This window comes from Thunnus albacares, chromosome 22 (genome assembly GCF_914725855.1).
Source record: "Thunnus albacares chromosome 22, fThuAlb1.1, whole genome shotgun sequence".
Lineage (NCBI taxonomy): Eukaryota > Metazoa > Chordata > Actinopteri > Scombriformes > Scombridae > Thunnus > Thunnus albacares.
In genome coordinates, this window is record NC_058127.1 from 6,489,445 (window position 1) to 6,514,444 (window position 25,000).

Genomic DNA, 25,000 nt, shown 5'->3' on the forward strand with positions numbered 1-25,000 from the left:
CGTTTGTGTGCGAGAGGTGTTTGAAACCAAAAAAGGCAAAACGGATCCATATTTATTTATTATTAATCCATAAATACTGGATCATAATACACACAGAAGCTTTTTTTTTGTAGGGAAGATGCACAATTGTGGCACTTTCTGTATACCTTTCACGGGTGTACGCGCATGTGTGTAGATGTGGTGGATGAGTAAAGTAAACTAGGACAGATGAGAATATGTGAGGAAAGGAGGAAGTGGACAAAGTAAGGTAAGGGAGAAGGTAGGGAGTTTAATTTAGATGAGAAGGGAGTTAACGATGACCAACAAGGAGATGATAAAAAAAGCTTAAAATACAAAACTAGACGCTGACACTCACTCTCGCACTCCTTCACGTCTGTGTTGAGCTGGTGCAGAGCTCCCATGGAGATCTGTCTGACCTCCGGGTCAAGCAGGAGCTGCATCAGGGAGGTTGAGATGTGTTTACAGGCCGACATGCACGCCGTCTGGGCCACTTTACCCTGAGATATACAGAGACAGACAGACAGACAGACAGACAGACAGACAGACAGAGACAAGAAAGATGAGCTCTCCGCACTGCTCGTCCCAGAGACCATCTGTGATTCGAACGGTGTGAACGTGACTATGACTTATTCCTGGGGGAGGGGAAGTTTCTGTACGTGACGCTCTCTCCTTTTCCAAGGAAAGACCTGCTAGACAGTTTTGACACTGAGTCAGTGCTGCTACATCAATTTGAGCAACAAAGAGTGTCAAAACAGATCGTTATTTATGACAAAATATTCCCAATTATTATTTTTCTGGTGGCAGCGAGCCTAAAATGACATAGACGTGTTCAGATATCTTTTGGTGAGTTGTTTTCTTGCAATATGACCTTTAAAGTTCAATCCCTATTTTCGTGGATGTCACATGTGTGGTGTTCAATGACTTCTAATTTAACAGATGATAAAAAAGATGATATTTTTTTTGCTTTTCTTGAGTAGCTGAATGAAAGAAAATCTGAATTTGTCTTGATTTTCTTCACCAAAATGCCTTGAAAGCTCATCACCTCCAACAACAACACACACACACACACACACAAAGGGAGGCTGAGATGTACATCCAAGCGTATACAAACCCAAATATATACACAACACACACACACATTCATACATGCTTGTGTGGTAATCACAATTAGTTCAGGTGCATTTTATCCCAAGAGTTTTTTTTGTTTTTAGTGTATAAACACACACACGCACACACACACACACACACACACACACACAAGTAGAGTGACTGTTAATAAAGTGTGCTGCATTCAGGTGCAGTCAGAATGATGAAGTACCATAATAAGAATAAAAGCAGCGGATAAGGAAGTACATGACAACGCATTAATACAAAAACCAAAACATGTGTTTGTGTGGGTTTGATTGAGTGTGTGTATGAGTGTATTATGTGTTACTCTGTGTGTGTGTGTGTGTGTGTGTGTGTGTGTGTGTGTGTGTGTGTGTGTAATCTCAGTGACTAGCCGTGGCCTTGATCTTGACCTGGACGTCTGCATTCCAACACAATGAAGCAAACACATGAAAAAAAAAAAAAAAAAAAAAAGGAGACGAAGGGGAAAAGAACAGAAAATGAGGTAAAGCTTGTAAAAAGAGTGAAAGAGCAAAAGTGCAAGAAGGAAAAGAAAGGGGGGCACAGGGTGAAATTGAAGAAATCCGCTAGTTTTGCTCACTTGGAATCATTAAATAACTCCTTTTCGGTTAACATGGTGAGATCACAGACGTATCAAAAATCATTTTAATCCTTGTAATCTCTGGTTTTGTGTCTGGAATAAGGAGCAAAAAAGAAGGAAATAAAAAGGAAACGCATGTTCTACTGAAGGGTTCTGATTACCCAAATTAATCCTGATGTGACTTTGATGTGTCCGGCAGACACAAACACACCTTAAAGTGATTAAAAATGAAAACACCAGATCTTCATTTCCAGCTCTGCATATGTAATTACCATCATTCGTCACACAATGAGACTAGACATGCATGCACACACACACAAATATACACACAACCGCATACAGAATAGTGTAATTATACTCAGTGTTTAGCTTTAAGTGTTGGTGTGACTCTGTTATACTCATGTCATTACATTGTATGTTTATATAGCTCTAATTGCACTTTCTGTTTCAGGATGTTATTTGGTTGTGTTTGAAAACGTTTCTATCATTCACAGTGAATCGACATGATTATCTAACAAATCTTTTGAGTGTATGTTAATGAATGTGCACATTAAAGTCCAATGATTGACTTGGATTTTATTCTTTTTCCTTATTTTTTTGCCCTTAATTTTGAAACCCCTGTCATATAAACTGATGGGGCAGATAAAATAGCACTTAAAATGCTATTTAAACTGAATTCCTGTAGAGGTGAATCTTTTAACGGCTTTACGGTCTGGTCACGCCAGTATTAAAAACTTTCCCCGTCAAGTTCAATAACTGGCTGTCTTGAGGGACCAAAGAGCCATAGAGTCCAGCTAGCGTAGCTTATTAGCCGTGTTGCACCGTCCTGTTTCATTTAACCTCCTCTGTCAAAGTGTAAACTGCTCCACAACAAAGAGGAAGGTTTGCAGATATTTATCAGACAGGATTGATGGTATGAATACGTCTTTTGAATAAACTGTGTGAACTTATTGTCCGTTAGCAACAGCGCTAACAAGCTCAAACGGTTAGCAAGCTTGTTAGCAGGGAAAGCTTTTTTTTCCCCACCTCTTCAACAAAACTCTTTATTGAATGAAACAATCCTGAGAACAAAATGCCAAGAACAGAGTAAAAAGACAAGTAAAGTGAGAAACAGATGCCTGAGGAGCTACTGTGACTTCTTCGAGCTAGCTTGTTCCAAACTGGCTAGCATGCTAGTGGTTAGCTAGCTAGCCCTGAGCTAAATGCACTAAAATGCCTTCAAGTTATGTAGATGCTTCTGAAAACACATCACTTAGATCTTTACTTTTATACATTCTTACATCCTGGTTTGCTAATGTTTTTTTTACACAGAGTTTAATAGTTCGGTTCCCAGTACAACTGGGATGGAAACTATCCGCTAATGCCAAAAAATAATAAATGAACAATTAATGAGACATGTACAACACATTAATTTTCCTGTGAAGTGATGCATTTGTAATAATTCTGAAAAACTGCCAAACTCCCAAAGATTTCCTGTTGCTGTAAAAACCCTCACTAACTTCCAGATACATCCAAAATCACACATCCAGGAAATTTAGCAAAGAATTACCTTAATTTGCAAGAAACTCACATTACACATTAATTAAAATTATTTGCTTTCATTAAGAAACAACATTGTTAAATCATTTTTAAATTTTTAGTGACATACATTAATATTTCCTCTGTTCTTCAGGCAGCAGCTCAACTCGCTGCTGCTCTAATGAACCGGCTCCCCCCCCCTTTTTTTTTTTTGCAGATCCATAAAATTCATCTTATTTTATATAACAATCCTGACAGCAGCAGAAAGATCCCATTGTAGCTGTGTAAGTGTGTGTAAGTGAACTGAGGTCCACCTCAGGAAAGAGTCTGGAGCACAGTTCATTCAAGAGGCAGCCCTCACCTCAAAGGGAAAATCAAATTACACACACGGTGCACACGTGCAAGCACATATGTTGGGAGAAACACACACCTACAACTGGCCGGATATCCTCCAATACGATCCTGGCCTCTGAACTCTGTATGCGCACACGTAGACACACACACACACACACACACACACACTCCGCACAACCCCGGGGGTCAATTATAATAGGGTGAGATTGAGCATGAAATGGGCTAATTCTATTTACATGTCCCGAACCTGGGCTGACTGACACACACACACACACAGACACACACACAAACACACAGGTAGGTCTGTCTGACAGAAATGGCGTTGTCTTAGAGCTCAACGCGGACAACTGGGAACGATTAGCCTGAGGCACAGCGGAGGGAGGGAGGGAGGGAGGGAGTGAAGATAGGAAAGGAAAGCAAAAGAAAGATTCAAGAAGACACAGAAACCAAGTGATGCTCCTCTCTTTATTCCTACAGCTCCACCGAACCTCCACCTCTCCATCCCCTCCCCTCCCCTCCCCTCCCCTCCCCTCCGTCGGTCTGTCCGTCGGTCCGTCTCTCCATCCGGCTAACGAGAGACGTTCATCAAAGAGCTCATTAAAAGCTACTCAGCTCCTAACGGCTGAACAAATAGACAAGAGAGAAAGAAAGCAGGCCAGGTGGAGGGAAAGAGGTGAGATGGAAAGGATTGTGGGGGGGGGGGGGGGGGGGGGGGTGGAGGGATAAGGGGGGGGGGGACCAGACTGCCGGGGTCAAGCAGAGACACAGACGAAGATGAAGAGTGGAGGGGGGGGGGTGAGGTGGTGAATAATCAAGAAAGAGGAATGAGCGAGGGAAGAGGAAGGAAAAGGAGGAGTAATGAAAGGAATGCAGACAGATGTGAATGACAGTAAAATATGCTAATAAACTCACACATGTCTCTTTCTCTCGGTCTGCCTCAATAGATGAGAATTGACACGTAAGTGCGTTAATCTGTCTGTTTTCTTTATATTAATGTTGAATTAAATAACTATATATATATATATATATGATGTGAAGCCGGTCTTTCATAGTGATAAACCCCACAGGGAACTACCATCAACTCTCTGCTGGTCTACAGAGCGTTTTAGCCTCCTTTGGGTAATTATTTTGGTTTTATATTTCACTCTGACCACCCTGACCACATTTCTAGCAGTGGCGGACAGCTGTTTGCAGCAAAAGAAGTTCTGATAAATCAAATATATCTGCCCGAAACCCAAATGGAACATCTAGCAAAACTAAGGACTTCCTCAGCAGAGCTAAAAAAGAAAAGTGAATAGTAAAACTTACAACAGGAGGCCAATGTTGCTCTGCATCTGCAAGATGTGTAAATAGGCGATTATTACCCCGATATAACCCCAAACTTTAACTAAATGATCCATTTTGGCGGCAGAAACAAGCTGCGGACACGAGACTGACGCTAAGCTGAAGCCTTGAAAACAAAAACAAGCTGAAAGACGTTGCGGAGCTGAAAGAAACTGCAGTCAGGTGATAATTCTGCTGGTTCATCGCTACGAGAGACACCTTTCACATTTGACTTTGACGTCCTTTGAGTCAATAATATAAAAATATGAACTGTTTTAACAATTGAAACCAAGTTTTCAGGGGTTTTAAACAAGTTTTATGATGCTTCCAACTGATCCGGGCAATCCTCTCCCGAAGTTAATACAACAAAAAGGAAAAATATATGAGTTTGCGGTCAAAGAAAAAGGAAGTGGCCTCATATTCAATCATGAATTTTCAAGGTAAATCAATCTGCCTGTGTGTGGCCTGCGTACGCTATTCCAGCGGTTCGGTTAATTTAGCCGCACTAGCGCTCAACATCGACAATGACAAGTTATTTACAAATGCTGTGATGACCGAACCGAGGCAGAACAAGTACCAAATACCCCTCTACTATACTAAAATAAACACATAAAAGGTTTAGTTTGACGTGTTTTGTGAGGGGTTTTTCTACATCTAAGATCACGCTAAATTTAATCAGGAACTTCAAATATAAAAAAAAAAAAAGACTCAAAAGACTGTCGACAAATTTGTTAGAACAACCAAGAACCTCATATGTGAAAGTGTTCAGCGTAATAACAGATTGATGCGCATCTGCACCGAACTTGGACGCGGTTTGTTTTTTTGAAGGACTCCCACCTGACTTCAGCTTCAAGGCTCATAATGCTAGAAGCAGGTTGTTGAGTTAGAAACACAACAGCACGGTAAAAAGTCAGTGCTTCACTTAAAAAAAAACCAAAAAAAAAAAAAACGTCATAGCGCAATGATTCACAACTCCTGGAAGGGATTCGACACGGTGTATAATATGCTCTCCGTCCATCCAGAAACCTGTCAGTCACATGAGCAGCCAGTCAGGGCAGCCAAATGTCAAGAGGTGGGATCACAGCACACACAAAAAAAAAATAAAAAAAAAATATGATACTGACGTGCGACACACCAGGGTTTCGGTGTTCCTTTGACTAAAAATGTGTGACAGATAATATGAGAGTGACTGAGTGCTCAGGGGTGAATCTGAGGAGGGTTACAGGTGCTTATATTGATTCATGACTGTAAAAAAAAAAAAACTACTTAATGCGTTTCGAGGGTTTAAAATCACACAGTCGAAGCTTCAAATCACCGTAAAGGCAGCGGCAGCAGCAGAACAATCACAGATCGCTGCGTTACGGAAAGGTATTTGTTCATGTCACTCAAAAGAAACACCACAAAAATGAAGAGTTGGGACTTTTTTTTTTTTTGAGGGGTGGGGGGGGGAGAAGGCGCATTTTTGTGAGTTTTCCCTCTTTGAATGAATACTGTAACCTTCACACACACACACACACACACACACACACAAAAGAGCCAAGCAACTTCACCTCAATAGCTTAAAAACCACATTTAATAACAGACACCAGGGTTGGAAATTTCCTTTTGTCTTGAGGGACGAGAGTTAAATACACTTTCTTTTTTTTTTATTGGCTTTTTAAAAAGACATTAGTTGTTTCATTATAGACTTACTAAAAATGAATCAAGTGGCAAGAAAGCGAACACCAGATGTGCTCTCCTCATCTTCATTTGTCAAGATTGAATAACTGTGTCAAACAAAAGTCTTAAAGGTAAATGATTTAACTGTATAAATAAAGATTTTTAGATTTGAACAAGAGCTTTAAATGATTGTTGGCATGGTACGCTGGTTATCATTTCCCTCCCTGGTTTGGGACAGAGACTCGGGCACATGAACACAAATCCAGGAAAAAAAAAAAACAACGTGCATCACTCCCCTTTTTTACATCTCGCATGCTTGTTTCGTCAACTCTCAGTTGGAGGGAGGAGGGGCGGGGGGGGGGTCAAAGTTTAAGGGGGTTAAACAAGGTCAGTCAAGGGGAGATGGGGTGGGGGGGTGGGTAAACATCACTCTGTTACCTTGACAACCCAGATACTCACCGGTAACGTAGCATGTTCTACGGGTGTTCCCTACGGCAAGAAACATAAACCGGAAAATTTAGTGGATGGCAAAACATTGAAACTGGTTTGTGTGTCATTAATGGGAGAAAGTTCCTCAATCAAATCACTGCGAGTACATCGGCACCTCACCTTCTAAGTATATATATATATATATATATATATATATATATATTCCACATGGCGCCGCGCCCCTCCCTCCCCCTCTTGAGATGATGCTAATCTGGCTTTATCTGGCACTTGCGCGACACGCCGAAGCACCGTGGAGAACCTCGGTTAAGTGTGCTGGACACACAGAGGAGAAGTTGCCGCCAAAAACCTCTCTCAGTTGCATGGCGGAGAACTGATCAAGGGGCTTATAAGTCATAAAACTGGAGCGCTACGGTCAGAGGAGAGTCCAAAATTTCCTTTCGAATTTTCACATGATTATTTTTCACTCCTGAGGCCTTTTCATACCTTTCCCATTCCATCTTTAAACTTGAGCTCAATTCGATTAGTGCTATTGCTAAATACTCATAAACTCTTGAGTGGTATTATTAGGGTCTTGGATAAGGCAACGTTTTTCCTCTCTAGTGAGAACTGGGACGGTGAATATATGTGTGTGTGTGAGTGTGTGTGTGTCTATGCAGCCTTCTTCTTCTTCTACAGTTGTTGAAGAAATGTGAGCCTGCTGAGTTTTCTCAGTCCACGGCTGCTTCTAACCAGGCTATTACAACAACCGCATACTGCAAGCACGCACACACACACACACACACACATATATATGTAGCGTGTGCCAGATTGTTGCCGTGTCACGGTTTGGGGCCTTCACTTCATAAATATCAATGACGGGTCAGTGATCTGTGTGTTTTTTGGTTTTTCAGTAAGCTTATTGTTAGTTGCATAACATTGCAGATTTTTTTATTATTTTCAAATCATAAAAAAAAAAAAAACCTCAAACAATCACTTAGTGCTGAATCGCTGGTTTCTCTCCAATATCTGTCTTCCACCTCAAATCTTTTCTCTTATTATCCGTTGTGTCAAATCTTTATCTGAAAAGCAACCAGTAACTACAGCTGTCAAACACATGTAGCGGAGGAGAAAGTATAAAGCAGCATGACATGTAAATACTCAAGTAAAGTACAAGTACTTCAAATTGTACTTAAGTATACTTGGTATACTGGTTCTGACTGTGTAGTAACAGTTGTAACCTGAAGCTAAGAAAACCGTAACTAATCATTTTATTTTACTTGTATGTATAGATGTATAGATGTATCTTTTGTTTTATCCCTCTCTTTCCCATCATTTCAATGTTTTTTCCTTCTTTTTGTAATTGAGTAACATATCATCACCTTCATAAAATAATGGCCCAAGTCACTACATCCTCAGTTGAACAGATCATGTGATTCTACCCCTGTAGTGTAACTGCCTATGTCAAGAGTGCGACTAAATCATCATATTGCGTAGTTATTTAGTCTTTTTATTCGGTCTTTTTAGTCAGCAAAATATCTAAGTCCATGACGCTAGTGTGAAAGAAAACTGAATAGTATCATTTGATGTGTTTCTTGAATATATCATACATGTTTCAGATAGTCTTTAAGTTCAGTTTAGTGTTAGTTTGTGTGTGTTGTGTCTATTCTAAACGTAGTTCTTTGCTGTGTAACATGAGGCAGTTGTGTGTTTAATAGTTAAGTTTATTCTGTTGTACTTCTACCTGAGCCAGTGATAAGATAAACTATAGTGATGCAGATGTTTATGTGTAAAACTGATAAGCTTTTAGAGGATAGTGTGGTTTGTCCTCAATCTAATATAGTAGTAATGTTATTTTGTGATGCTACTTGGTGCTTATGTACTGTCATATATGGTTGTGAAAAAAGACTCTTCCTAGGTTAGTTGAACTTTTGACTTGTGTTTCTATCTGACGGTTTGTTGCTGACCTTTAAGGTTAGTAAACAGATGTCTTAAATTCTGTACAAGTAGTATTTAAGGGACCGGTTAACCGCCAACTTTTCAGACAAAGAAAAGATAGCTAGGCGGTATCTTTGTCTCCAGAACTATGATGTATTACACTTCTGATTGTATTATTTGATTACATTGTTTCATAACCTAACAAAGCTCTCTTTGTGTGTTTACTGAGTGATCAGCAATTTCCCATTACACTAGCATTTAGCAAGTGTGTGGAAAGGCTCCACAATCTGTGTCTGTTACAAATGATTACAAGGCTTTCTGTTAACTCTTTTCTGCCTTTTAAACAATATTTCATCTACAGTTTTTGTCTCATTTTAACCACATTACATGATCCAATTAACCCAATAAGAACCCATTGTGACACAGGTGTCACCAACCCTTTCAATGTTCTGGATAATTCAGCTTTATCTTTGATTTTAACTCATGAAGTCCCTAAGTGACTAAGTGACATCTACTGAACATCCTGGTGCAGTCATGTGACAATGTGTGAATCTGTGTACCTATGTGACATCACTTCCAAAATGGCGGTGTGCCCGGTCAGCAAATGTGACAGAACTAGCTGATTTTAAAAAAGCTTGTTTTTTGTTACTAAAGGAAGGTTTCAACCCATTTAACAATTCTGATGCTTTAATAAGACGTCCTGTATTACATTTAACCTGTTCTGACCACGTTTCTTGAACAAATTGATATAAAACAAGTTACGGCAATAACGACATATATGTTATATTACAGATCTTTGACACTGAAGGTTCTTTGTGGTCCATTTGGTCTGTTTTATACTCCCCATAATTTTCCTTTAAGGAGAAATGGGTCCGGGTTCTTATGGTTTAAGAAAGATTTGAATACCATACTGTAATCTAATAGCTAAAAATTATGTGTATAACTAAAAAATTACAAAGGATCCTCTTTACTTTTGTGTTTTTATTTAGTGAAAATCTCACTTGAACATAATATTAGTAATCATAACATCATTTGACCGGTATTATAGTAAGCTAACCCTAAACCTAACGACCTAACCCTAACGCCCTGACCCTAACACTCTAACCCCAACGCCCCAACTCCCTAACGCCCTAACTCTAACCCCAACCCTAACGTCCTAACCACAACCCTAACACCCTAACCATAACCCTATCGCCCTAACCCTGACCCCCTAACCCCAACGCCCTAACCCTAACCCCGACCCCCTAACCCTAACCCCCTAACCCCAACACCCAAACCCTAACGCCCTAACCCCAACGCCCTAACCCCAACGCCCTAACCCTAACCCCAAACCTAACGCCCTAACCCTAACCCCAACCCTAACGCCCTAACCCCAACGCCCTACCCCCCTGACCCTAACGCTAACCCTAACGCCCTAACCCTAACGCTAACCCGAACGCCCTAACCCTTGGGTTAGGAAGGTGACGATATGCATTAGAGTGCCTTGATCAAGCCCCTTTGAGGGTTTTTTGCACATGTTTTGGTTGTTTGTGTATATAAACTTGTATCTTTTAAAAATGTGTAAACAAATAAAATCAAATCTCAATCAAATATTAATATTTACATTGGTAATATAAGCTTGGCTCCTAATAAAGACCCAGAATGGAGCTGGAAGTGGGCCCTATTCACATTATATTCAGTCTAATCAGGCTATGTTGGTTATGTGTGTCAGTGTGTCTACAGTTGTGTTCAGACAAGAACATAAGATAAATCTCAGGCTCAGCGTCATTGCATATGAAGTCAACTGAAAGACTCAAGTGGGAGCTAACAGATGAGACGAGATGGAGACGCACCAGTGCAAGCTGACAATGTTTCAGAGAATAAATCACATGTTGCATCATGATCATCACGGCAGAAAATGTTGTTTTTTCTGAGTGTAAATTATAGAGTGGAGGAAAATTACATGTTTTGCAACTATAAAAAACCCCCCAAAAAACCAAAAAAACCTTTAGTGAACATGATTTGAATTCATCGACTGTGTCCATACTGGGTTCATAACCCCAACTCATCATGTTTTAAGTGTTAAAAGGTGCCACAGATAACTCTAAATCATCCAAAAATAGAAACAGAGATTTTCTTTTTGACCACAGCTGCTCATCAATCAGTGGAGCCTCATACTGCTGCCAGTGTGTTCAGACTGACTTTGACTGGCATTTTGGTTCGGATCTATTATTAAAAGTAAATCAATTTAAGCGTGAATGCCTCAATAAGGTTTAGCATGGGTCCATTTCAGATTTTGAACCCATGAAGGCCTCTACTAGAGGTACTGTAGGTGTTAGTAAAGGTAAAGGCACACAAGCAGTAGTAATAATACAGCAGCAGTAGCCGTAGATGTAGTAAAACTATTTATATTTCTGCTTTATAATGTTCTATTCTTGCTTCTACCGACCGCCGTCTACTTTTTTCTCCCTTCAGCGGTATCTAATTCATTTCTGTGTAACTCTACTCTTTTATATGATCACCACCTCGTATTTTAGGAGGGTCATACCACCCAGGTTTTTAGATCCATAGCATCTGATCTACTTAGGAGGCCCCACACTGTGTCTCTGTGTGTGTGTGTGTGTGTGTGTGTGTGTGTGTGTGTGTGTGTGTTAAAGTGTGTGTGACGGGGTCACGTCCGGGGCTCGTGGGGGTGAAGGAAAAGCTTCTTAGAAGTGCTGGAAAACACTTAGCTCAACCACCGTGTGTGTGTGGCCTTATGGCCTTGTGACCCGCTTTGACCAAATCTGTGTGCGCAATCATCTTAAAACGAACCTGTGTGTGTGTGTGTGTGGTAAGTTTATGAGAGTTGTGCATGTATGTGTGTGTTTAAAACTGTCTTACGAGAACAGAGTGGGAACATGGATCAATTTAAGAAGCATATGTGAAAACTTTAGGAAAGAAATGATCCATAGTTGACTGATTTTTAAAATTCTGTTTTGTTTTTGGGGCTGACGTTAGACGTCAATACACTTTTAATTCTGGATTAATACAAGGTCTATGAGTTCCACGTTTGTTTGGAGTAAAATTAACCTGAACAGTAAAAATAAACTTAAAAAAAAAATGCAAAGTTATGGTGAGGAAAACATGTCTGGAGCCTGCAGCCATTTCCAAAAGCAAAACCAGTTTTTACAAACATTCACTGCTCACTTTTATTTATTTATTTATTTTATTTTTTTTAACCAACCAACTGGCCTTGTGAAATACAAGCTACCACAGAGGCTGACAATGTGGGTGATGAATGAAGTTAAAGACTTTAAAAAAAAAAAAAAAAAAAAAAAGGATCAAATTTTAGTCTTATACAAGCAGCCAACTGGCCTTTTGAATGATAGTCACATGGTCATTTTAAAAGCTACAACAAAGGCTGACAATGTGGGTGATGAATAGAGTAAAAGGATTACAACATTAATTCAATGCTTCAACTATTAATAACGCAGAATAACAGCATACTGAGATAATACAGCGGACCTGCTTTTCATTTAGAGAAGCTATTATAGCAGATGCTTCGTGTGTTTCCTCCTGAAATCATTTATGAGGAAAAATGCCGTATGTGTGTATAATGTCATTACGGTCGGGGGCTGTAGAGTCAATAGCCTGCGTTGGCGTATAATCTGGTGCTGCTGACCCGACCGGCTCACCCCCTTTAATGAGCTCAACAGGCCCCATGTTAACGATCTAACCCGTAACGAGCTGATACTATAACGAACTAAAGCAGATTGTCCTGCCCTGTGATGTCTCATGCTAACATGGCAGAAAGAGAGAGAGACTGGTGAGTGAGCTTATATAAAACACACGCATCAACACACACTAACACACACACATTCATGCTGAGAGCGCAGTCATATCTACATACAGCGGACACCAAACACATGCACAAACCATGTGTGTGTGTGTATCAGTTGTTCTTAGATGTGATGGATATGTAAAAATGGCAATTTTTGTGTCAATTAGCAACATTTAAAAACTTTTGATTTATATCCACTAATTAGAAAAAATCATCTCTTTTCTCTTATAATAAACATTTTTTATGACAACATAGTGAAAGCATGTGCAACTATAAATGTATAAAAGAATAATGTGACATTTTGGGACATATGCGTCATATTAACGTCTAGAAATTAGAATTTTTGCTGCAACTTTTATGTGTGTGTGCATATGTTTGTATTTGTATCTTCAGGTTGTTGTTGGATAGTTTATGTGTGTGTGCATATGTTTGTATTTGTATCTTCAGGTTGTTGTTGGATAGTTTATGTGTGTGTGTGTGTGTGTGTGTGTGTGTGTGTGTGTGTGTTTGTATACTAACAGGCAGGTTGGTGAAGACACTGAAGGTGCTCTTCAGGAAAGCGATCAGGTCGATCAGGTAGTCGCTGGCGGTTGGAGTCCCGCTCGTCTGCACCGCCGCCATCCAATCGTAATCAGCCAGCTGCAGGAACTGGTCGATCTTGGCGTTCAGGCTGGTGTAGATCTCCGCCTCGGCCGCGTGACGAGCGTCCTGTGTGCGAGGAGGAGGGGGGGGGGGGGGGGGGGGGGGACAGAGAGGCATGTGTTTTTGTTTTTGTGTGGTGTATTAAAAATGAAGATGTTAAGTCCAGAATTTATGACTTTTCATATCATAAGAAAGTAGAAATAAATAAAAAAGGCAGGAGCGGTGGACACAACAAATAATAAAAAACTCAAAAACAAAAACAAGAGATGTGTGTGTGTGTGTGTTGCATGCCAGGATAAAAAAATAATGAAAGACAGAGAGAAGAGGGACAAGAAATTAAAGGAAAACAGAGAGAAAGAATTAAGGGAAAATAGGAAGAAAGAAAAGGAAGGAAGGAACGGAGGGAGGAATCGAAGGACAAAGCGAGCAAAGAAAAGCGAAAACACATAAATTAACGTTTATTCTGGGGGGGGGAAATAAAGGCGAAGAAGAAAGAAAACAGATGTGTGTGGTTTTTTTTTTTTTTTTTACCTTAAAGGTGGAGGTGCCGTACAGCTTGGTAGCGTTTACCGTGTCGGGAGGAACGTTGGTGATGTTTGATATAAACTCCTCCAGGAAGTGGCAGCTCTGCTCCAGGTGGGTGGTGTTAATGATCACCTGCACCAGCTGGAAGCAAACAAAACAAAACAAATAAACAAACTAATTAAAAATTATGACCGGACATCTTTAGATACGTTCAGTTTAAAACATTCGCTCGCAGGCAAAGAGACAAAAATCACAAAAAAAAAAGGCAATAAAAGCACAAATAAAAGTGTAAAAGTGGAATACATTTGGGTTTCATTGTTATCTTTTCTTATTTCTGAGAAAAAATGTAAGAAGTTTTTTAAATGTTGCTGTTTTTTGAAGGCAGTAAATGTCAAAAGGTCAATCTAATGACACTTTGTTGCTTGTTATTCGAATCACAAGCCTCCGTTCGGGATATTTACTTTGATATGACTGATTGACTTGAAATAAAAAAAAGTCCCCAAAACAAGCTGAAGTTTCCATGACACTCCCGTCTTTATCGAATATCAAATCCTGTTCTTGTAAATGAATCACTGTTTTTTTTTTCGACTGGAGGCCGATCTCAGCGAGCGTTGCAAAACAACAAAACAACAGCGGAGTGGAGGAAGTGGAAAATAAAAATCATCACTTCGTATCTCGGGTTCACCGTTCTGCACAGTTATGACAACAACAACAACAACGACGACGGCGACGACGACAACAACAGCAGGTTGAAAAAGAGGAAACGTCTGTTTTCGTGGGAGTAAATGAGCTGTAACCGCCGAGAATGACTCTTACGCTAAAAGTTGTGTAAACAACATTAGCTTGTTCCCTATGGGAGAGATTATTATAATCTTAAAGCTCACTTGTTGTTTTTGTTATGTTTTTTTTTTTTTACACATTGGACACACACACACACACACACACACACACACACACACACACACACAGAGACAATACCTCTGCCAGGCCGACATTCTTCTTCTTAATGGCATACTGCAGACAGTGGCTCAGGGTTCTGGTCAACAACAGATTTGTCGACTTGCGGATCATATCGTCTACCTCTGTGGAGCTGTGAACACACACACACACACACACACACACACACACACAGATACATAAACAAAGAGAACGGCAGAGAATCAGTGACTGTACAGAAGCAGGTTTTTTTCTTCCAATTTCTTGCAGAAAGCTGCTGCTGCTTCTGCTGCTGCTGCTTCTGAAAGCCAGTGCAAACAGTTTAAAGTGAATTTCTCAGGCTGTGAATCTCTCCATTTGGAAAAGTCTAAATGTCAGCCAGCTTCAGTGAACACATTATCTTGTTATGAGCTTGTCAGGCTCATTAGAAAGTCTAACATCGGTTAGTTAAAAAAACCTTCTGATAAGACTGACTGCACATTGATGACAGATCATAGCACCGTTAAAAGAAAAACAGACACATCCTCAAAATCATTTCAATCCAAATCTGCTAGTTTTTACCTTTTTTTTTTTTGCCACCTCTACTGAGAGTAGCTGTCTTAATCTTTACTCAATCTTGTTCTCAACAGACTTTTAAAAACTCATAAAATTACCACCTCTGTACAGCCAACAAGGCACTAAGAAAAGCCAGCAGGCTGTTAACTCCGAAATGAGCTCAAATTTCCTGTTAAAACAAATGTTTGATTGTGGCTAATCAGACCCACTTACAAAATCTCTGACATACTATCGATTTTGTTATGTTTGAAATGTGGGCGATGTTTAGTGAAGAAACCCAGACGTGCATTCTGCACAATTCTGGGAGTCTAGTAAAGTTTTTCATGGCAGCGTGCATCTCTTTTGGCGAAGTGTCGCCTCTTGTTTAAGGACCGGTTACGTCAAACTGCACAAAAAAAAAAAAAAAAGCCCGAGTGCAGACGCTGTGTGCGCAGTCAGGAGAAGGTCAGTACGCGTATGAAGCTGCAGCACATGAGGTCAGAAGGGGATAAATACACCAAAAAGTCATATTATAGTAGAAGAAACATACACATAAAAAGGTCAGAGGAGGTCACACACATACACACACACAGAGAAAGAGAGAGAGAGAAGCAGCGGAAACAAAAGCGATCACTTTCTCCTGCTGCGGGATGATGAAGAAGAAGAATCTGTGTGTGTGTGTTACTATGAGTTTGAATCCAGAGCCCTGTGGGTAACAAACACATTCCAACCAAATCAGTAAATTGTCTGCGCCTGGAATTCAACCTAAACACACACACACACACACACACACGCACACACTCGCACTCACACATACACATACACACACACACACACACACACACCGTGTCGCCTGAGGGAGAGAGCGAGAGTTGGAATTCCAAACTCACTTTGTTTCCAAAAAAGCAGAGGAATTCTAAAAACGTTCCGACAATTCGGAGCAGGGGGGAAAAAAAAAAAAAAAAAAAAAAATTCCTGGAGCGGCAGAAGTGCAGAGTGGACAAAAATGATGTGTGTGTGTGTGTGTGTGTGTGTGTGTGGAGAGAGGAGAGAGAGAGAGAGAAAGAGTGGCAAAAAGTCAATGTATGCTAGTGAACTTTTGCAAGCTCACACACACACACACATACAAATATAGACACACCACAGAATTGGGATTGAATTTCATTATATTTATGCTGCCATCAGTCACAATAAACGCACGGTGGTCGTTGCTGTCAAGAGGAAGCCAAATGTCATCAGCGCAGGCGTGTTTTTTTTTTTTTTTTTTGTAAACGGCACAATGAGAGGGATGGGATGGATACGTACGGAGGAGGTATTTCCTAAAAATACAACAAAAGAGCAACAACAATGACAACAACAACAAATAAAAAAAGAACGGTTAGAAATGGAAACAGTGAGAGAGGTTAGAGTGCACGTAGCCGGGAAGCCACAGGTATGCACGCACCGCAAGACACACTCTGGACAGTGTTGAGGAACATGCAAAACACACGCTGTGACACACACACACACACACACACACACACACACACACACACACACACACACACACAATGTCCTAATTCAAGTGTTTAGTGGAAGACTGTGCCCACATATAATAGAAATCAACTGTGGTCATCAGTTTGCCAGCTCAGATTTTTTTGTGTCATATCTGCTGAGACGGTCCAACCTATCTGTGTGTATTTGCTGTCTGTGTGTGTGTGTGTGTGTGTGTGTGTACAATGGCAAAATAAAGAGTTCCACTCATATTTTTCCTCTCGCCCTCAAATGGCTCCTTAGCACGACTTTCTACATCATCTGTCACGGAAACAGCGGTTCTCACACTAAATATCGCTGCGGTTCCACTCTTCAGCTGCTCGCTAATTGACATGAACGTCTGATGTGATGTGAAACAATGTGAAATTAAAGGGCGACTCCTGTGAAGTCATACACAGCAGAATGATGGGGGTGATGTATCTAGAGCTTGTTTTGAACTGGAACCAATACTTGCTTCATACAAAAAAACTGACATGCTTATTGATTTTATGTAATAATTCCTGAAAGAAAAGCTCAGGACTACTATGCTTGTACCTGTTGAATGTTGTAAACATTATACACATGCATTCACCATGCATGTGTATAATGTTTACAACATGGTAGACTAGTGTTACAGTTCAAAATACAACAGAAAAGCACAGAAAATGTAACCATTTTACATTGATTCACTGACAAAAAAGAACAGAAAAAGGTTCATATTTGTTTATGTGTCTGCATTTTACAGTAGAATTACAGTTGTAATCGCTAATTGTAATGTTTATTGATTTTCTGTAAGAATTCCTGAAAGAAAAGCTGAAAACTATTATATCATACCTGTTAAATAGGTCAATAAATGTGTATAATGTTTACAACATGGTAGACTAGTGTTACAGTTCAAAATACTACAGAAAGGCAAAGAAAATTTTGCTATTTTACATTGATTCACTGACAAAAAAGAACAGAGAAAGGTTCATATTTGTTTATGTATATGCATTTTATAGTAGAGTTACAAAGTCTTACAATGGTAAACCAGTAGGACGCTTTGGTAAACCATTATGGCAGTGACAGGAAGTGTTGCATTGGAATTACTAGAAGCAAAACTGTGGCGGATTTTACTCTGGATTGAAAACAGTGAGTTTATATAGTTATGTTGCTTGATTGTAGGTGGCCTAGTGGATGGAGAAACACAGTCTTTATAAGTAGTTAAAGGTTAAATCTGCCGAAAACAAACTGTGATTTTTGGATTTTTCTAGAAATCACGCTAGCAGGAAACAAGCTAACTATCAAAACTCACTTGAAAAAACACACATTGAACTCAAATTCATGTGTTGACTGACTGACTGCAAACTATTACATCTATTTTGTAGAGAAATTTATAGTGTTTAGGTCACGGCTGCATGGAAGTAGATGGTGTAAACACAGCTAATGTAGTAGCTAATAGGCTAAATCCTCTAACGACAATTTAAGCAAACTTTTGTACAACATTTCAATTATATGGTTGACAAAGTACCTGACAAGCTAGCAGTGCCAGACAGATAATAGGACCTGACTAACTCACTACACTTACTGAACGAAGGATACCTTTTGACATCCCTTCTGTGATGTAACAGCAATCCTAACGACGACTAGACGAGTCATTATCCCAGTCTAAAAAGCCTCCATCAAACATAAAGGATGTGCTCATGTGTTTTTATTCTAGTAATTGGTTTAACACCGAGCCATTTGCAAAACAAAATGTGGCACCTGTGATCCGTGGGAACCGGGAACCAGTCTGCATCAAACCAGCTTTAAAAAGCACATTGGCACGAGGTCCACAGTGGCTGGATCTCTACTGGAGAAATGTGGATGTGTTTGCGATCAAACAGCCCACACATGACTGAGATTGACATATGCAATTTGATTTTGAATTGCTCGATTGTCTTCGCTTGCGTGGACATGGTGGTAGTCGAAAAAAAAATGTTTTCACTTTAATCCGCAGTTGTCTTTGTTTTCTTTCCAGTTCTTTACCTAGAAACAGGCTGGCGGAGGAGGCATGCTTTTTCTCAGCAACACCCTGCTTCATATTTGCAGTTCGACACATTCACGCTCACAGTTTTTCTACCAGTGGACAGAGTTTCTGGCTCGTGGGTATTTCTGTGGCAGCTCCAGAGAAATGTATTTCCAGATTTCCCCCTCCCCTCCCCACCAATTGGTCCCGGATTTAAACCAGTAAATGTCTGACTAAGACCGAAGTTGTTCTACCTCTAGGCTACAGATTGATTTCTTTCCCACAGATCAATTCTTCGTGCCAACAGAACCTCATCCACTGCTTCATCACCGCAGCTCCTGCCAAACCAACACTCATCATTTGTCAGATCTTAACTGATATCTTTGCTCTCTGAGCCATGGCAGCCAAAATAACAGGAATCTGAGTCAGCCAATCATGTTTATATGATTGTAAGTGAATATGAATGCTACATTTTCTTAGGGATGACTCAAAAGTAGAAGCACCTGCTTTCAATATATCCTTAAAATTAAAAAAAAAAAAAAAAATCCTTAATTTTGAGTGTTTTATGTAACTTTTAAATACTACAAGACACTGAGGCTACGCATGAAGAGGGTGAATTTCATGACTAGAGCTACTGAAGGACGACTTCTCAGTCAACAAAGAGTGTGTGATGAGGAATATTGCCAATAAAAGTCTCTTTTATAACTGATATTGGTTGCACATATTGTATGTAAATAAGTAAATCTCCACATTAAAACAGAGAAATCTCTTTGCACATGTGAAGCCATGCGTATAAAGTCTGTGACTATTTGGAACAAAAACTTCTAAACTTCTCTAAAAGTTGATTCTTGATTATGAAAACAACATAGAGATAAAGTAAGATCATTTATAATGGAAAGTTTCCCTTTCCTCATTAGAGTTTTTGGAGTGAATGTCACTGTGAGCATGGGTTGCAGACATGGGAGGAAGGATATGACTAACTGGGGAGACGGTGACATGATGTCCTGGTTATTCAAACCATAGACTGTAAAATTTTTTAAAAAAAGAGGCCGTTTTCACCGTGTCGTCACCCACTGGTTTGTAGACTGCAGTTTTGAAGCCTTGTGTTTAGCTATTTGACCTTCGCTATCTTGGATTTTAGGGGCTTGAAGTAACCATATTTGGACGATAGGGTGGAGCTGACTGTAGCGCTAGCTGCTAGCTTGGTTAGCACTGTGCATTTACAGTCTTTGGTTAACTGTGATAATGCTAATGCTAATGAAAAAGTGAAAAACAGGCCTAAAACCATTAAAACAAAATGTACTTACAGGAAAAACCACCATGAACTGAAAACAAACGGTGAAACAAAGGCAGCAACGCCTACACTATGTTAATCTGGGATTACGCCACGGTTAGGTTACGTAATCAACATTGTCGCTGTGGTAGCAACTTGTAAATCACAAGGTAGCCACACTCTAAAGCATTCGCTGCTTTATCATCTATTTTACTTTAAACAGGACTGTAATTTACAAAAGAGCATCATACTGTATTAAAGACTTCTTCATGCAACCAGTGGAGTCGCCCCCTGCTGGTCATTAGGAAGAATGCAGGTTTAAAGCGCTTCAGCATTGGCTTCACTTTTCAGACTTGGAGCCTGAGTCCTGCACGGGTCCAGTTTTGCAAACCTGAACCCGCAAAGCTCAGTACCAAAACCGACCGCAATTATCTCCCATGTCAAACCTGCCCAAACCCATAAATTTAAGACCCACGACCAGATCTGTGATTAAACTCGAAGGCTACACCATCACTCACTTTTAAGTGCTTTTATTTTTACTACGAGGGATTGTGAAATCATAATCTGTGTCTCTGCAAGACGGGCAAGTACTGCACACACAGATATGCAGTCGCAAATACCGCAGCGCTTTCTCTCTCTCATACACACACTTAACAATGATTGCATAATAATGTTATAATGACTGCCGACTTGTACGCAACATGCTGTTAAATTTCATAGTAATCCACTGACTCACAATAGCAAAAAACCTGGCAGCTGAATTGATAATATTATCTGATTTCGATGTTAAAATACTGCAAATCATTTTTATATTATTACAAAATTAAATCGAGACTCGCACTTGGTGGTAGACCAGTACAGAAACATACAAACATTCAAGCACAGTCTCTTTCCACTAAAATCCGACATACGAACAGAGGTTAAGGGTCAGAGGTCATGGGGGATCAATGACCACAATCCTGCTCCATCGTTCCTGTCTGCTTCCGGACTTATGCGTCAAGTCTGTGTATGTGTGTGTGTGTGTGTGTGTGCATTTGAAGCTGGCAGGAAGGCGTGCCGTCACGGTAACCAGATAGCAGGGTGGTGCACGACCGGAGAAATCAAGCCAGGTCAAACAGCGGGAGTCATTACTCTGACTGAGAAGAGCGATTAGTGCTGTCTGGTCAGCGAGGGACTAGAAAGAAAACGGTTACTTGAAAAAAACATCTGTCTGGACAGTTTGGCGAGTTCAGACAGATGATTTCAGAGTTGAAAACAGACATATTTTAAAAACACATAGTCTGACTTGCTCTACGGCCAAAGAATCAGTCAAAGTTTTTGAGGAAAAGCTCAAGAAATAGTAGAATTTTTTAGCTTTTTTCTGGTGTATAATTGCATACATATCAGTGATAAGTTTTATCTGAATTACTGTGCTGTTTACAGGTTGTATTTATGTCTTTGAATCACGTCTTTTTATAGAGAAATTAATGGATAAATGTTCTTTTATGTGCAAATAAAATGATGTGTGTGTTCTGTTGACGAAACAACAACAACACCACAATAAGAAATGTGTAAAAAAAGGGGGATCGCACACATTTAATGGTAGAAAAAGCGCCGCTTGGGTCAGCGCTTTACATCCCACCACGCCAAGTGTCTGTACTGAATACACACTGAGATGAATACACAAAAAACTGATAGCTGGTGTCTTTCTTTTCCTGTTATGCCAATTCCCTTCCAATCACTCCTCCTCCTCCTCCTTCTCCTCCTCCTCCTCCTCTTGCCTCCGTCTCTCTTTCTTCCGCCGGTCATGGATCAGCGGTACCACCCTGGTTCCCAGCCCCCACGGAGAACCCGACACACTAACACACACACACACACAAATACAGACGTAACTCTACGAGAGTGCGACTACACAAAATGCGCAAACACACAACCACAGACACATGAGCATAAGCGAGGATGCTACACGGATAGCGGATAAAAATATGAATACACTCAATGAAGAAGAAAAACACACAACCCCATGGAATACAAGCATGAATAGAAAATGCTTGAAACCACCAATCAAATCCAAGCTTGACACTGATAACACATATCAAGAAATGTGTCTTTTTTTCTGTAAAACGTGTGTGAAAGTGTGTATTTCTATGTTTTTAGTCATTGCATTTTACTTACGGAAGTTTCCTATGTGTGTGTGTGTATGTGCCCATCTCTTCATGTATGTTGTTCAGTGTGAGTATATATGTGTGTGTGTGTGTTTGCATACATGTTTGTGTGTGTGTATGTGTGTGTGTGTCTGGCCAAGTCTCAGCCTTGTGGAATCCTTCTAGACAGTGGAGGTTGTTTCCTGATTGCTCGTCTCCTCGGTAGAAAAGTAGCTGCATTGTTTTAGTTAATTCTTCCATCAACCGTAACCAACACACACAGACATACACACACACACACACTCAGAAGGTTACTGTTTAACCTCTACAAAACATGGAACAGAAGCTGGACTTGATTGCCGAGTTGTGGTGTGTGTGTGTGTGTGTGTGTGTGTGTGTTTGTGTGTGTGTGTGTGCCAAATCTAATGAGACAAAGATTCCTGGTCAGAATGGAAAGAACCAATCGTGCAGGGAAAGTCTGCTGTTTTTAAATGCATGTGTGTAAATGTGTGTGTGTGTGTGTGTGTAAGAGAGAAGACGATGGGAGAAAGTGATGTAGAAATTCTTTTTTGGATGGGGCGGGGGCGGGGGCGGGGGTGTTAAGCAAGATTAAGCGTTATGGGACACTGGGGACGAAAACGCTCGTCCACTGCAGCGGCTCAGTGCTTAAATCCTGGCAGCCGTACGTCCAGCTTGGTTTGAGGTCCAACAAACACAACTGGCACTACGGCTGTCACTTTATTCACAATTCAAACTATCATTAAAATGTGTGTGGCGGGCGGGGAGAGAGGGGGGGGGACACAAAAATTCGATAATAGTAGGTTATAATCCAAAATACTGAGTCTACAAGCACAGAACGCCATTTTTGGTTTAATGACTTTGCTTGGTGATCCGCAAGGGTTTCCTATTTATCCTGTTGGAAAAATGGAGTATTGTTCTCTCTGACAATGTTACAGCTGATCATAACACCAAACCATTTGCAATTTTGGATAAAGTCGAACTGGCCAAATGACTTAAATCTAGATATTTTTTCAAGCATTGGGACAATTCATGATTTGAATCATTTTTTTTACCCTGTAAAACACAATAAAACTTTAATGACACATATCTTAAAGAACTACATGGGCAAACTATGACTACGATCTGTTATCATACACATTTATGGCTGCTTCAACTAACCTGGCACCTGTTTCCATGGCAGCGACAGACCGACTCGTTCAGTCAAATCCAAAGCTTCCCCCCCTTCTCGTTATCAAGAGATGATAACACACAAACCTAAGAGCTCAGATCTTCTTTCAGTCTATTTGTCTCATGGATGCTATCGTTAAAATTTGCTACACGACAGACGCAGCCAGGTAACCATCTGGAGCCGCGACACTCCCCATAAACTGCGCCATTTGCAGAGTGTAACTACTCGTGTCATAGTTTATGGGACTGCTGTGACTCCGGCCGGCTAATGTAGCCAGTTATCATCTACGTCTGACTGAAAATAACATCTCTGTGCACGTTATAATAACTGTACATTTTTACACACTGTGTATACAAAAACAATACGTTCTACAGATCTCGGATAAAGTCTATATATTGTCCGGGTCTGCTGACTTTGTGGAACGTACCTGCCTCATCTGACGTGACCACAAGAACAAATCTGAGGAGTCAGCTGTTAGCTTGTCATCTTAGCGCCACAAATAACAAAATTTAGAATTAGGCTGCATGGATGATGGTTTTCATCCATTAAAAATTTTTGAAAAAGACACAGTGAGTGCTTGTCGGTGGGAAGCCAGTGAGGGATCAAGCTGTACGCCAGCAGGTGGAAAGCAGCAGCTGTGAACTCCAGGTGTGGTGGATCAACAGTTAGCACGCTGCAGGGAGAATTTAGGCTTCCAAAGTGGGTCGACGAAGGAGATAAAACACAAAACAGTGAGGAGTGTACCTGAGATGCAGGTCTTCAGAGTATTTCAGACAAGCGTAGATGAACTCTTTGAGCTGGCAGTAGACTTTTGGCACAAACTCAGAGAAGGGAAGCTTCTTGGGGAAAGGAAGCTAGAGGAAAGAAAGGGATTTAAGTAAGATTGTATTCAAACTTCATTAAACAATTAGGCTTCATTTCTTGTGAGATTCTATATGACAGAAATGTTCGTGTGGCTGGGTTTTAAACTGAAATGGCTGGTTGCTACGTATACTGATGCAGCTCTTTCACTTTTATCGTGTCGCTCTCTACCTTGTCCAGTTCAGGGTCTTGCAGGGGAAACTGGGAAGTGTAGTGTTTGTACTCCTGCTCTGTTGAGACTGGGATCGGACTGTAGTTGTCCTGGTCCAACACCTGCCTGGAGAGGAGAAAGAAAAAAAAAAGAAACCGACAAGAGTGAGTGAGATGCCATCGGACCCCTTTTCTTTCTTTCTCTCTCTCAGTCAAACACACACACACACACACACACACACACACATATACACAATCATCCCATTGGGGGTCATTCTAATGCTTGAGGTTTTCTTACCACCCTCCCCTCTTTCACCACCTCCCCTTCTTGTTGGCGCTCCAGAGTTCGGACGTTCCAACGTTCCATGGAGAGGCCGTGAACCGGAGAGCGCTCTCTCTCCAACAATACAACACAACATTCCTGTGGCTTCCCCTGTGTGTGTGTGTGTGTGTGTGTGTTTGTGTAAGTGTGTGTGTGAGAGAGAGAGAGGGAGAGGGAGACAGAGAGAGAGGGAGGAAGGAGAGAGAGGGAGTGTGTGT

General features: G+C 40.5%; 1 protein-coding gene and 1 long non-coding RNA gene across 8 annotated transcripts in view; one reads left to right on the forward strand and one right to left on the reverse strand.

The window, feature by feature from the left end:
- The window catches only part of LOC122973230, a 4,155-nt gene extending 3,823 nt beyond the window's left edge, over positions 1-332 (forward strand). Inside the window, exon 2 of the long non-coding RNA XR_006399923.1 lies at positions 1-332. This exon is cut by the window's left edge and continues 2,150 nt beyond it. This is a non-coding gene — a long non-coding RNA (uncharacterized LOC122973230).
- The window catches only part of exoc6b (exocyst complex component 6B), a 116,258-nt gene that overhangs the window by 45,126 nt on the left and 46,132 nt on the right, over positions 1-25,000 (reverse strand). For 5 of the 7 annotated variants that reach the window (XR_006399919.1, XR_006399920.1, XM_044340599.1 and 2 more), the window contains 7 exons: positions 24,482-24,587; positions 24,194-24,303; positions 14,874-14,985; positions 13,902-14,036; positions 13,248-13,436; positions 7,022-7,051; positions 356-497 (listed from right to left, as the gene is read on the reverse strand). Coding sequence is in view for 5 of the 7 variants with exons in the window: in XM_044340599.1 (XP_044196534.1) it covers positions 356-497; positions 7,022-7,051; positions 13,248-13,436; positions 13,902-14,036; positions 14,874-14,985; positions 24,194-24,303; positions 24,482-24,587 (824 nt within the window). In the remaining 2 variants the exon portion in view is untranslated. The remainder of the gene's footprint in view (positions 1-355; positions 498-7,021; positions 7,052-13,247; positions 13,437-13,901; positions 14,037-14,873; positions 14,986-24,193; positions 24,304-24,481; positions 24,588-25,000) is intronic. The other 2 variants (XM_044340597.1, XM_044340598.1) reach the window with 1 other exon arrangement.